The sequence below is a fragment of the Rhinolophus hipposideros genome, assembly GCF_964194185.1.
Source record: "Rhinolophus hipposideros genome assembly, chromosome: 8".
NCBI classification, from domain to species: Eukaryota; Metazoa; Chordata; class Mammalia; order Chiroptera; family Rhinolophidae; genus Rhinolophus; species Rhinolophus hipposideros.
Genome location: NC_138054.1, coordinates 61,965,789 through 61,979,159, shown reverse-complemented (window position 1 = coordinate 61,979,159; position 13,371 = coordinate 61,965,789). Strand labels below are relative to the sequence as shown.

At 51.1% G+C, this 13,371-nt stretch overlaps 1 protein-coding gene across 1 annotated transcript in view; it reads right to left on the bottom strand.

Moving 5' to 3' along the window:
• Window positions 1-13,371, bottom strand: part of TRABD2B (TraB domain containing 2B) — a 217,195-nt gene that overhangs the window by 23,726 nt on the left and 180,098 nt on the right. Inside the window, exon 4 of the mRNA XM_081054907.1 lies at window positions 10,760-10,934. Coding sequence (XP_080911033.1) covers window positions 10,760-10,934 — 175 coding nt within the window. The remainder of the gene's footprint in view (window positions 1-10,759; window positions 10,935-13,371) is intronic.

Here is a 13,371-nt window from a genome sequence, read left to right as displayed (position 1 = left end):
CATGTGTACCTTCCAAGGTTCACCAGATTGGAGGGAAAGTGTGCGAGTGCTCAGCAAGAACAATCCACCAATTAACAGGGTAATTTCAAGACAGTGTTGGGGGGCCGGGAGGAGGGGAGAAGGAGAGGACCAGATGTTCCCACAAAGGCTCCAAAGTAACATGGGCTCCCCTCGGCCAGCACACATGTTTTCTCTCCAGTGAGTCCGCGGAGTTTCCAGTTTTCTCGTCCTGGAAGAGGGATCCCAAACCCATATTTATGTTCCGTCTGAAATTAATGCAAGGGAAACTTTCAAATGCTAATCTAGTGGCCAGGATCAGCGGCCGGATATCAAGCGACAGTGGTGTTTGTTTTCATGAGGAAGTGTGACAGGAGGGCAGGCTGGATGGGACCAGGAGAACCTGGGGAAGGACAGACAACTGGGGGTACTGAGGGGATTTTCATCTCCCAAGGAGGGTCAGCATGAGAAACTGGCAGAGCTGAGCTTCCTTGCTCCTTCTCCGAGGACCAGCCCAGGGTAGGGCAGGGGCCTCAGCAGAGGACAGATTCTCCTGCTCCCAGTCTTGTGCCAGGAGCTGAGACACATGGTCCCCACCTAGGAGATGACAGGGTGGAGGGGAGATGGGGAGCGTGAGCCACACAGTGAGGGAGGGACACCAGGGGTTATGTGGCTAAAGGGGAAGAAGCAGGACCTAGACTAGGGGATCATTGAGGAGGGGTCTCAGGTGAGTCAGAGGAAGGGAAGTGGAAAGGTCTTTCCAACATAGGACATTGCTCGTGCATGGGCATGAAAGGGAAAAAGGGCCTGGTGTGTGCCGGCCACCTATAGTGGTTCTGGGTTGTTGGAATAGAAAGTGAAAGGAGAGGTGGGCAATGGCAAGGGTTGGGGCAGGAGGTATGAATGGTGGCATTCTAAATCAAGGCAGGATAAGGCTACGGGGGCAGGTTTCAGCTATGCTCAAAGAACACACTCCTAGGCAATTGTTCAGTTCTGTAAGAGAGTGAGCGCCCCATCCTTGGAGGTGTGTAAGTAGAGGGTCGAAGAACACTTGTTAGTCCTTTGCAGAGGGGATTCAGACACCCTACAGGGAGCTGGGCCTGTCTGCGTGGAACCCTATTCTGCCCCCTTTACAGTCTGCTCCTGTCTAGAGGCTGCTAGAACTCCGGATGTTAGAAAAGAAGAAGCCCTAAGACTTCAGCTGGTCAGCTCAGCTCTGCCCTTCATGATGCAACGATGGATACGAAGACCGAGAAAAGCAACTCTACCTACCATTTTCCCAGCGCTGAGTTGGTACCGAACACTTGGATTCATTTTCTCGCTTAATCTCGCAAGAGTGCCACTGAGGCCAGCAGAACTGTTCCGGTGTCACACAGGCAGAAAGGACAGAGCTGGCATTTGTCGAAGCCCATGCACAGAGTGTCTGTTTAAAGGGCACTTCATGGAAGCAGCTGTGCAGGCTGGGGCTCCCTGGGCATAAGGCAGGCTTTTGCTGGGGGCCAGAGCTGCTCCTGGGCCTCTAGCACCTGTCTGACAGTTGCTCAGATTGGGGTCCCCATCAGGACCTCTCCCACTTGTGTACTTCCTCTTAAAAGTACAACAACCACTTTCCCGCCCGCCCTCTCAGCCCACCCGTCCTCAAAGCCAACCCTCTCTATTCTTCTATAATCCCCAGGGTTTGAGCTTTTCATTTCCTTTTGACCAGATCCTCTTTCAATCAATATTTGGTCTAGAGGTGAGGAAGCCTCCTCTCTGGGCCCGTCCTGCCCCTTGGTGAGGACAGAAACGCTGGGGGTTTTGACCAGCCTGTGCCTTGAGGGCTGGAGCCAGCAGTGCCTTCTTCACAAGTCTTTACTGGGGCTTCCCACACGTTTGGCATGTGCCAGGTCTTGGGGACCCTGAGATGGGTCAGGTGTGGTACCCTTTCCTCTTGGGGTCTAAGATTCCAGACTGTCAGTGACTGCAGAAGAACTGAGGTGTGCACAGGGCACTGTGGGGAGAGCCCCGGAGACAGTCTGGGATGGGTTCTGTGACCTGCAGGGTACTGTGCCCAGTCCAGGGCTCACTGCAGCCACGGCAACACTCGACCACATCCAGAGGCTCTCTTTCTAGAATTACAGCACCTACGACCCCAGGAGAGACCCCTGCTGGCCAACCTGTGGGCAGGGATGGGGCCCACCTGCTCCTGAGCCTCACTGTCACTTGGAACGGAGACCCTGCTTTTGGGGTTTCCCTGCAAGTGTACCAGCTGTGTCCTCAGAGGTCACGGAACACTTCTGCTCCTCCCCCGATGGCCCTGCTTTCTCTTGTGCGGATCCTGTCCTTGGAGGACTGCGCTGGGAGGGGCCAGGACCCTGAAATGCAAACACCGTAAGAGCTCGCATTTACAGCGTGGTGGCACTGCACTAGGCCCTGAGCTGCACAAGTGCCAGCTGCCCGGTGTGCACATGGTGGGGCAGCAGAGTCCTTTGAAGCCCTGTGGGAAATTCTGAAACACTTCTGGACACTGTGGCCTGGGGAGTGTGCTCCAGTGTGGGGCGTGTGGCAGGCCATGGACGTTCGCCTGGGAGAGGAGAAAGCAGCTGGGCCTGTGTTGCCTATTTGCTGGGCCCCTTGTTTCTAAGGTTAAAAATGCCCTACACGGGCATGGCTGCTCTTCTGTGCCCAATCATGAGCTCTAAGGGGCTTCTTCTGTGCCGGAGGCCACTGAGTGGAGAACAAGGTGGGGAAGGAGGGGGTGTGAGTCTTGTCCCGGGGACTATGGGATGATGAGCAGAAACAGAAGCAGCTAGACCTCATCAGGGAAATGTCAACCGGTCTCACCTTCTCCAGGAAGCTTTCTCTGACTTACCCTGCCTCCATTCAGTGCCATCACTCACACATCTGTCAGGCATGCATGGAATTGCTAAATGTTGGGGCAAGAAGGGATATTAGCCCTCACCCAGTCTAAGCCCTCTCTGTGCAGCTGAGGGAGGAAGGGTTCTGAGAAGGCCCATGGAAGGTCTCAGAATGCAAGAAGGGTCCACAACATCAGCATATTTCCACCCTTATGTCCTTGACTTCACTCTCACCTTGCCCTACTTTCTTTCCCTTCTCATCGATCCCCTCCTAAACATCTTGCTGCCTTCCCTTCCTAACCACCCCCTACCCACCTCCCCAACTTAGTACTAAATGTCCTCCTCTTCCAGCCTCTGACTGCATGGCTGGACCAACAACAGAACGTGGACTCTGTTTCTAGTTGGTTCTGAGGGTTTTTCATTTGTCAATCCAGTCTCACCTTCCAAAGGTCAGATATGAAGTTGCTGAACCCCTGGATCGCCCACTGTGGGGGTAGCAGGTGTGGGTTCCAGTCGAGGTTTTGCTCTGTGTAACATAGAGCAGGGGGAACTTCTACTCAAGGGGCTTAGGGTGGGTTCATTCATTCACTCATTCATTCAACAAGTGGATGTTGAGAAACTTCTCATTGTGTAGGGAGTTGACAGCCTAGATTGGGAGATGACAAATGTGCTCAGCATGAGCCAGGCTGTGATAGGGGAATCCTGAGGGATTGTGGGAGCCCAGAGAGGAGGTAATGGAAGGCCTGGGCAGGAGAGAGGAAGGGCAACCTCAGCAGAACAGAGGGCCCAAGCAGCAGCTGGATGGCTTTTTCAGGGAGGATGGCCATCAGGAGGAATGCTTGAGTCAGTAGCAACCATCATTTCTCTCTAGCTCTAAGATTCTTTCCCTTCCCATCTGTATGTCTATCGACCCATCTGCCAAATGGAATAATAAATACCATCTTGTCTCCCTCTATGGGGAATTGAGGACCTGGAGGTCATATGTGCTGATGGTCTGGGTGTTCTTCAAGCAGGATGGTGCCTATTTTCAGGGAGCAATTGCTGCTGTTGTTAATAAAAAAGATGTGACCCTGAAAGTGGGTCTTCCAGCTTGGTCACACTGACCCAGGTGACGCCAGTGGTGCTCCTTTGAGCCCTGCCCAAATCACAGATTCATGAGCAAATAAATAAAGTGGTTGTTGGTTTAAGCTTAACAAAATAAAAGATGCTAATGGTGTTTGGTATCTTGGGCTTTGATCTGTCACTTCTCTCAAACCTGGGTCTTCACCACAAATGGACTTCTGTGTCCCAGCCCCACTGGTGTGTTTCTGATTGTGGGTCTGTGGCACTTCAGCTAGGGTAAGAGAGAGGCTGGCACGGGCCTGGAAGCTGGGTGTACTGGCTATTCAGGGCGATTGGGGGAATAGCTATAGGTCCTCTGTTTCTGGTGCTCACACAGCCCGTCTTTTAACCCTTTAAATCGTGCTTTCTGCCGCGACTTGTGCTTCTTGTGGGGACAAGTGGCAGCAGTCCTACATGGAGATAGGTCTAGGTCCGGGAAGCTCTTAGTTCTTCATTCCTCCCAAGGAATCCAAGAGGGATTGGAGCAAACCATGCCAGAACGTTAGGATGGTCTGCTGATAGACGTTGGGATATCTGAACCACACAATCTCAAAACAATGGCATGCTAGGGTCAAATGTCAGAAGTCAGAATTACATTCAGATTATAGCATGTGAGGGTTATAGAATGTGCGATAACCCCTGGTTCTCAGAAGTGAATAGGCCCTAGAGGTTACCTGGCCGCCCCTGGAGTCTGGCTCATGTCTCCAGCCCAGCTCTGCCAGTTTCTACATTGTAGGGGGCGGGTGCCTGTAAGGCACCATCACATAACTGAGAAGCAGGAGATAGAGGAAGTTACTTGGGTAACACCCACATTCTGTAGGGGGTGTCCGGATGGCTTAAGACTGCTAGCCTGTAGCAACCCTTCTTATGTTAATGCCCCTCCACCCAGCAAAAGAATGTATATAACCCCTGATTGAGCTGCAATAAAGAGAGACGTGATCAGAACTCCTGTCTTGTCTCCGGTCTTTGTGTCTCCCATTTTCCTCCCTTCTAGGTGCTTTGGGGTCCCTCGTGTAGTGTCCCGCGGGTCGGGACACTACATCACTCAGTCTGTTCCACGCTGCAAAGTGGTTGAGCAAGTAAACACATCCTAAGAAAGCCCCAGCTCCCTGGAGCTAGGGAGAAAACGGTCATTTTTTTCTAGTGCCTGGCACTGAAATCCCCTGAGGCCTGGGGTCCAGGAGATACCATGTGTCTGAACGGAATGAACTTGATTTTGGGCGCTTTGGTCCAGCATGTCTTTCTCGAACATTCCTAGGTGTTGGCAATTCTGAGAAGGTTTGCGCCTGCCCCGGAGTAGTTCACACACAGTGGGGTGCTCACTGAGCAGAGGGTGCTAGGATAAAATCAGGAGAAGGTCTAGGGGGCAGCGTCCACATTTCCACCCTCGCTATTCAGTGTTGCTGTAGAAAATCCTACAACCTGTATATTGGGACCATGGGCCCTCATTGCCAGTCATCATCATCTGTGTTCCTAGCAGACAGAGCACGTATATGGCAGGTACGTGCCCTAATTCTGGTCCACAGCAGACATCTCCAACCAATCAGGGCCTCTTTTCTGCTGAGCTCTGATGTGGTTTTAATATCCTTTACACTGTCCCACTCCAGACAGCCACTACCACTCAATCAAAGTTGGCCCATGAGATGAAATCTATTTAACTTTGTGTCCATGTCAGTTCTTGGGGCCAGTCTCTCTTGCATTTATGTCAAATGTTCTCTTCTCTTCAAGCCGCAAACCCTCCCACCTTCCTCCTCTTTCTCTGCAGATGACTTCACCTTTTACTTTACAGAATAGAGCTCTTATTAGAAGCCATCAGTTTAGAAATTTCTTGCCTTTCCAGCACCAAATTACCTGCCTGCTGGCCTCCTCCATCTTTCCCTTCAAGTATAGGTGAGGAGGTGCCCATCTCTACCCAAGGCAAACCCCCTCCCTGAGCTCTGGTCACCCTCCTTCCTACCTTCTTAAAACCCTGGGCTAGTAATCTTTTCCCACTCTTTCTCCTGTATCATCCTCCTTCTATTGTATTCTTTCTATCATGTCTTAAGCACGCTCAATTCTCTCCTATCTTTAGAAAATGTGAGTGCGTAGGGGAATAATACAGTCACCAACTTTTTATTTTGCCAAGTAAGGGCTTTGAAAGCCCCATCTGCCTTGTATCACCATCATTTTTAAAAGGATGCCTAACTTCAAACACAGTAGAAAGGAGATTTAGACTAAAAGATAAGGCAGTACATGGTATAAATTTAGCTAATAAAAATCCCCCATCTTGTACTTTTTTTTCTCAATTATCTGTAGACCAAAGGAAATCCAAAAACCCACATAAGATCTTTGGGGGTGCTTCAGGGTCAGCTTGTCCATTTGCATGGTCCCGGCAGTTGGGAATCAGGCCTCTCCTCCCCCTGGGTTGGCTCATTCCTCCACAGCAGTGGCCTGATTCGTTCCAGCACTTCGGTTTGCACACTGGTCACAGCTACCTCTTAGAGAGGCAGGGCTTCTATCCAGTCCCCGAGATGTCCCTCAGGCTTGCTCAGAGCTTTTATGAATGTCCGCAACCCAACTGCCCCTGAACTGGCTGAATAACCTCCAGAAGAAGCCAAAGAGCGCCTCACTGCAGAAACATCATAAACACTAGGAGAGTATTCTTTTGTGAGATGCACCAGCTAAAAAGACAACCTTCCCACAAAATCGTCAACATTTCTAGAAGTTTACTGTAAGGGTACCATGTGCAGGAGAAATGGCCAGAACCCATACCCAAGAGGCCAGGATTCAAGTCAAAGGTCTGCCTGTACTGCTTTGGGGAAGCCATTCACCCTCTCTGGACCTCGGTTTTCATTTGGAAAATGTGTGTAATATAACCCATCTCGTGGTGTTACTGTGAAGATCCAAGAGGCTGAAACGGTGGCTGGCACACAGTAAGGGTTTGTTTTCATAAGGATCGCTCCACCCTGGTGGAGAGTTTTAACCCTGTAACCTAAAATAGCATACCTAGCGTACAATCCAATGAGGCAGGTGCATTATCCCTATTTTATAGACAAGAGTCTGAGGCCCTTGAAGGTGAGATGGCTTTCCCAGTCTGTCTTAGAGGACAGTGGCAGTGCGTCCTGACTCCAAAGCTCTGACCCTTGGCCCCGAATTTCCTGTAGAACAGAACAGAGTCGAGGTCAGTCTGCCGTCAGCACTGGAAATCCCAGTCTGTGCTCATGGGCTCTAGGGTGGGATTCTGGAGTGGGGCTGGGCTAAAGAAGGGTATGGAGAATGACCAGACAGGTAGAGGCCAGCCTGTTTCTCATTCTCTCTCTTTCTTATTCTCTCTCCCTCTCTCTCCTCTCTCTCTCTCTCTCTCTCTCTCTCTCTCTCTCTCTCTCTCTCTCTCTCTCCTTTCATTGCATGGCCCCTCTCCAGCATTTTAGAGCCATGGAGCCATCAGGGCCTTCAGCTGGCCTCTGAGGCTGGTCTGTCACAGAGTGGCAGAACCTCAACAGAGGCCTGGCTCACACACCTGGCAAGGCCGGGTTGGGTTGGCTGGGGTGGCTTATAATTATGCCTCTGTTTCCTAAGCTATTTTCTAGAGCCACCCAGTGAAATTAGACCTGAGAGACCTTTGCATGAGCAGACACACGCCCAGGGCATGGCCAGGCAAACTTCCAGTGGCATAGGCCCTCTCTCCCTCCTGCAGCCTTGGTGGCCCTGTGCCTTCTTTGAGGGCAGGACAGAAAATGGGTAACAAGAGACAGTCTGACTCAGGTTCCCAATGCCCGATGGTCTGGGAAGGCCTGAGATGGAACTGCAGAGGCACCCAGACGGGGATGTGTGGAGTGGAGAGGGTGTGTCTGCAGGTCGCACCCCACTGAAGAGTGTTTGGCCTGGCCCCGTACATAAATCCTCAACCTGCCACAAGATGTGGGACTGAGGTTTACATGGCCATAAGAATGAAACGAGGCAAATGTGGACATCTCTTGCCATGGGTTGTGTGTGAATATGGTCCATAACAATACACTGACTGTCATAGGCCTGTTCAGCTAGCTCCCTGCCTACACATAAGAAAAAGCCCCTGGATCATAGCTCTCCGGCCGGGGTCCTGTCTTGGCTTTGTCCTTCACTTGCCATGGCCTCTGTGGACCTCATTCTGCCCATGGCTATGATGAGATGGGTGGGCTCGAGCTTGGAGGCTGCGTCCAGATTTGAAATTCTCGGGTTGAGGGTAGATTTGCAGCGCTGAGTGGGCCATTTGTTCCAGGCATGGCTGAGCCAGAAGTGGCAGCTGCCAACAAGATCTGCATGTGGCTCCAGACTTGTTTTTGTTGGAGAGTGCGTCTCTGAGCGCTGATGTGGGGCTCACATTGCCCTGCCTTTACGACTGCTCACCAGGCCCAGAGGAGACCAGGATGGAAGGATCTGGTCAACATTCATTCATTTGTTCATTCCTTCACTCATTCATCCTTTCACACACTCACGAAGCTCAAAACCTATTATGTGCTACTAAAGACACAGAGATGGGTAAGTGGTGCCTGCCCTCCCAGAGCTCAAGGCGGTGGTGGGAGACAGATCCAGTATCATTCACTGGCTACACTGTGGGAAACATGTGGAGGTGGGGAAGGGATGAGGAGGCTGGAGCTGATGAAGGTTTGGATGGGGCAGTGGCAGTGGAGATGGACAGAGTATATGGGTGTGAGTCTTCTTGTTGGTCTGTTAACAGGACTGACCAGGGACCTGATGGATTTCAGAGATGGGGAAGAAACTAGAGTTGGGCATGGTGCCCGTATGGTAGCCTGGTGCCTGAGTGGACATTTGTGTCCCCACAGACTTGGGTTTCAGGAAAGGAGGTCAGTGTCCAGGGCTGCCCACATTACTGGGATTTTCATCTCTTCACTCTCCTATTTCATTGCCCACAGGAAAGAGTGGGTGTTAGCTACCCTGGTGACTTTGGTCCTGGGCCCTGAGGCAGGTGGAACAGGGAGGTCCTGCCACTCAAATGGGGAATGTGGAACACTGGATCCTTTATGGTCTCCCTCAATGGTGGGTTCACCAGCAGCTCTTCCTAGGCCCAGGGAGGAGCCTGGGGTCTGCTTGAGCTCAGACTGGCTCCCCCATTGTGGTCAGCTGGGGGCCATTCCAGAGCAGGATGCCCTACCCAGATGCCCATAGGCAGCTGGATGGTAAGAGGGTGTGTGGTGTGTTGGGGAGTTCTAATTTCCCTGCACAGTCTCCAAAGCTGTCCTGACTCATGCCAGGTCCCCAGTAGGTGTCCTACAGCTCAAGAGTGGCCTTGCCCTCTCCATGTAGTTAGTCAAGGTCCCACTCCTGCTGGCTCCCCCAGAACCCCTCCATTCTCCAAAACCTGTATCTGAATAGCTCCTGGAATTATAGGTGGCCCAAATGAGTTCTGACTCCTTTTGCTCAAATGAGTAAACTGAGGCTACAAAAGGGGAAAGGGTTTATACAGGTTACACAACAGGCCGTGGCACAGTTCCAACGTAAGCCCAGAGCTCTTTCCATCCAGCTGTAGGTGTCGCCTTAAAGAGATTGTCCCAGAGGTTCTGCATGTGAGAGGCAGTCCCATACTGAGGGCTACAGAGGAAGGAAGACAGGCACACACCGATGAACCCTGGCTCTTGCCCTTAAAGTCTATGGGGTCGAATGGCAACGAGCAGGGGGTGGGAGGAAGGCAGATCTCAAACAGTGGACATGCCCCCTAACGGAATCAGGACCCTTCCAGGTTGTACTGACTGCTTGACTTGACCCAGCTCAGCCCAGCTGGGGCAGGCAGTGTGTGGGAACCGGTCCAGAGAAGGGAGAGGTGAGAGGACAGTGTCTGTGAGTGCTCACCAGGCTGAGCACGGGTCTCACTTAATTCTTACTACAAAACAGGAGGTGAATTCAGTCAACCCAAATTATAGTACTACGAGCAAAAAATGCATGTTTGTTATAATTCTGGAGCCAAAGCTAATATAGGAGGCAAATACAATATTCTGGTCCCACTGTGGGCAAGGCTGTCATCAGCAGGGATAGCCATAGAGAAAGGAAGAAAGAGTTTGGGAGAAGAGGTAGAGAGAGAGGGAAAGATCAGGGAGAGATGCTGAGCAAACCCTGTTCCTGGACATCTGGACTTCCTTTAGCACGAAGAGGCCAGAGCCCCCAGGAGAAGCCTCAAGTTCATGGTACACATTGTGATGATAAACCTTGTATGAATTGTCATGGTGATGGTCATAATAATGTAGCCGCCATTGTTGAGTTCTTATTATATGTCAGGTTATTTAAATAAAATCACTAATATCTACAACTGTTCTCCAAGGTAGATATTTTCAATCTATCAATTAGTTATTGCTATAAATCCTAAAAGAGGGGCTTGAGCCTTTGAGAAGGTACTGTGCTGAGGTCATGCAGCCTGGAAGGGCTGGGCGAGGATCTGAAGCCAGGACTGTGGGGTGTCAGAGCCCGCCTTCTGCCCACCAGGTCACCTGGTCCTCACAGGCCTGGCCCTGGCTCTGCTGGGGTCAGGGTGGGGGTGGGGCTGAAGGTTGTGTTGGGCAGTGGGAGCTGGTTCAGTTCTAGGCTCTCAACATGACCTCCTGGGTATGAAGGGACCCACAGAAGTTGTCCTGACTTTGGCAGGCGTCACTCCTCCTGCCCATGGGGACTATTATGAAAGAACTCGCCTAGAAGCAGGAGAACCATTTTGGGTCCCCGCTCTGCTGAGCACTGGCTTCTCCTGCCCCATTCTGGGTCCCACTTTTTCCCTTTATGAAGTAGAGGTCAGGAGAGGGTTTAGCAAATCTTCAGCCTCTAATGACTCTAAATAATCCCTTCTCCACTCTGGCCCAAACCTGCTCCGAAGGCAAAGAAGCAGATCTTGTCTTTGTTCTCCTGTAGAAGTGCCATGACCCTCTTCCCCATCCGCTCATTCCTCTTGTAGATGAGTTCCTGGCGGAAGTAGCTGTCGATCTCCTGGGCTGTCACCTGCTCGTGTGGCGGGAGGGTGGTGTTGATAAAGTTGGGCAGCTGTAAAGGCAAGACAGAGGCTGCCTTCAGTTCTTTTTGGAGCAAGGTGGGCTTCATAGAAACACACACAGCCCAGGTGAGGTGGGCAACTTACCTTTATTAAGTCCCTACAGTGGCTATATGTTTTGTACATTTTTTTCATCAACTCCAAAACCCTTTGAGATGAGTGTTGGTATTTCTGGTTTTATAAATGAAGAAAGCAAGAGTGAAAAGATCCAGAGACATGTGCCAAGTTACACAGCTAGCAAAGTGGCCGAGCCAGGATGAGAGCCCCAGAATGCCACGCTCCCACAGGTATCACTCCTGTGGCTCTGCCTTGCTGAACCTCAGCTTCCAGACACTGAGGTCCTGGGAGGTGGGGCAGAGCTCAGCTGCTGCTCTGCTCTCATTTCAGCAGCCTGGGACTGGCACATACAGGGAATTTGGTTCAGCAAGTGGATATGGGTGGTCAGCTGAGCTGCCTGGTGTAGCAGAAAGGACACGGGGTATGGGCTCAGGCTGACCTTGGCTTCAGGCCCTGTTCTGACACTGTGTGACTTTGGCCAAGTTACTTAACTTTTCTGAGCTTGTTTCCTCATTTGTAAGGTTGGCTGACAATATTTTTTTTTGGGGGGGGGCGTTATATGAGGTGATGGGTACTGTCATGAGCTGTGTCCAGCCCACTTCACACGAGATGAGAGGAAGCTCCTAACCTTGGGTTTTTCTAATGCCTGAGCCCTCGTTAGCCACGATCTGCTGCCACCACTATGTTCCCATCCACAGCACTACCACTTGTCAGGACATAACTCAAACCCCTCCATCCTTCTTAAAACTTCAACTCCAGGACCATGACTTCCTCCCATAATGATGCTTGTTGAGCTATCTGGCTTGGAACTGTACAGATTTCTCAGCTGCTTTGGGCCCAGTGTCCACCCCCAACCACATGACCTGGGGGCCAGCATCACTGACGTGTTCTTGAACTAGGCAGAGAGCTCCTTGAGTTCAGGGACAGGGCCTCTATCAACGCCTGGAACAGACGAGGTGCCCAGTAAAGGTTTCTGGAAATGAACATAACATTGTGCTATCTATCCTTCCTTCCACATTGCCTCCTCCCGTGCTCTTCCAGACCCAGCATGTTGTCCTTCTAACCTGATGGCAGGTGTTCTTGCGCCATGGCCTCCAATATGTGGGTGTGGCCTCAGAGGAAGCCATGGGCCATGGAGGAAACTGAGGCAGTGCATCAGAATATACCCTCTCTTTCCCCACCATCTGTCAATGTCATTCTAATCTCCAAGTTCTTGCTCACAGGATATCTTCCACCTGGTGTCCCTTCTTCCCTTTCTCTTTATTCACCAACCCAGGCACAGAGCACAGAGCACCAGGCCCAGCTGACTGAAAGACTAGCTAGATGGAGAGTCTGGCATGAGCAGACCAATTTCCTGCAGGTTTTAGTCCCCAGAAGAGTCAGATGGTCAAGCCACATAGCTTCTAGAGCCACTGATGAGTTGTCAATACTCTTTCTAGGGAAAACGAAGGTGTCCATGGAGGCTGAACCCCGAGGGACTTGGAGAAGACTGGAACATCTGTCTGTCTCGAGTATCTGCTGGCCAAAGACGTGCCCCAGAGTGAGAAGGGAGAAAGGCCAGAGTTGCTGTTCTGGGCTAAACAAGACAATGTTATGCCTGGTGCAGTGCACAACCTGTACAGCTGTATGTAGCAGCTATGCAAGTGCCCAACAGGGCTAGCACAGAGCTGGTGTCCAGGGGTCTTTTGGCAAATGGATAAATGAACAAATGGAGTTCCTACTCACCCCACCCCCAACTGTGGAAGGGATGATCAACAGCCCTGACAAAATAGGCTCCACTTAGATCTGATTCAGTTCTAAGAAAGGCCAACCTGCAGACTTCTGAATGGAGCGGGAACACAGAGAGCTGTGACTCAGAGCTGTGACTCTGTAACCCTCAGGAGGGTTATTTCTGGAAACATGTTCCTCATAGGCTTCTCTTCCTTCCTTGAGCATGGGAAAGAATATGATACAACGTTGTACCAACAAATATATATTTGTTCAGTCAGTGGATGAATGGCTGAATGAATGACTGAGAGGCAGTAGAGTCATGGAGAGACGCACGTGGGTCCTGAAGTCAGATAGCTGGGACAACTTAGGCTGGAATCCCTCCTTTTGCCAGTTACCAGCTGGGTGGCTTCTATAACTAGCAAGTGACTTGGGCTCCGAGACTCGGTTTCCAAATTGGTAATATGGGGGTAATATATGTTGTTGTAAAGATTAAGTAAATCAGTTATGGAAAGTGCATAGCACAGTGTATGGCACAAAAGAAGTTTTGACTAAACATCAGCTTTGTACAACCAGCCTGGGGGATGGAGCTGGCTTTGTCACCTTTCCCCTATGATGGCAGAGGTTACAGTAAAGTGTAGCCTTGGGCAGGGGACAGAGACGGCG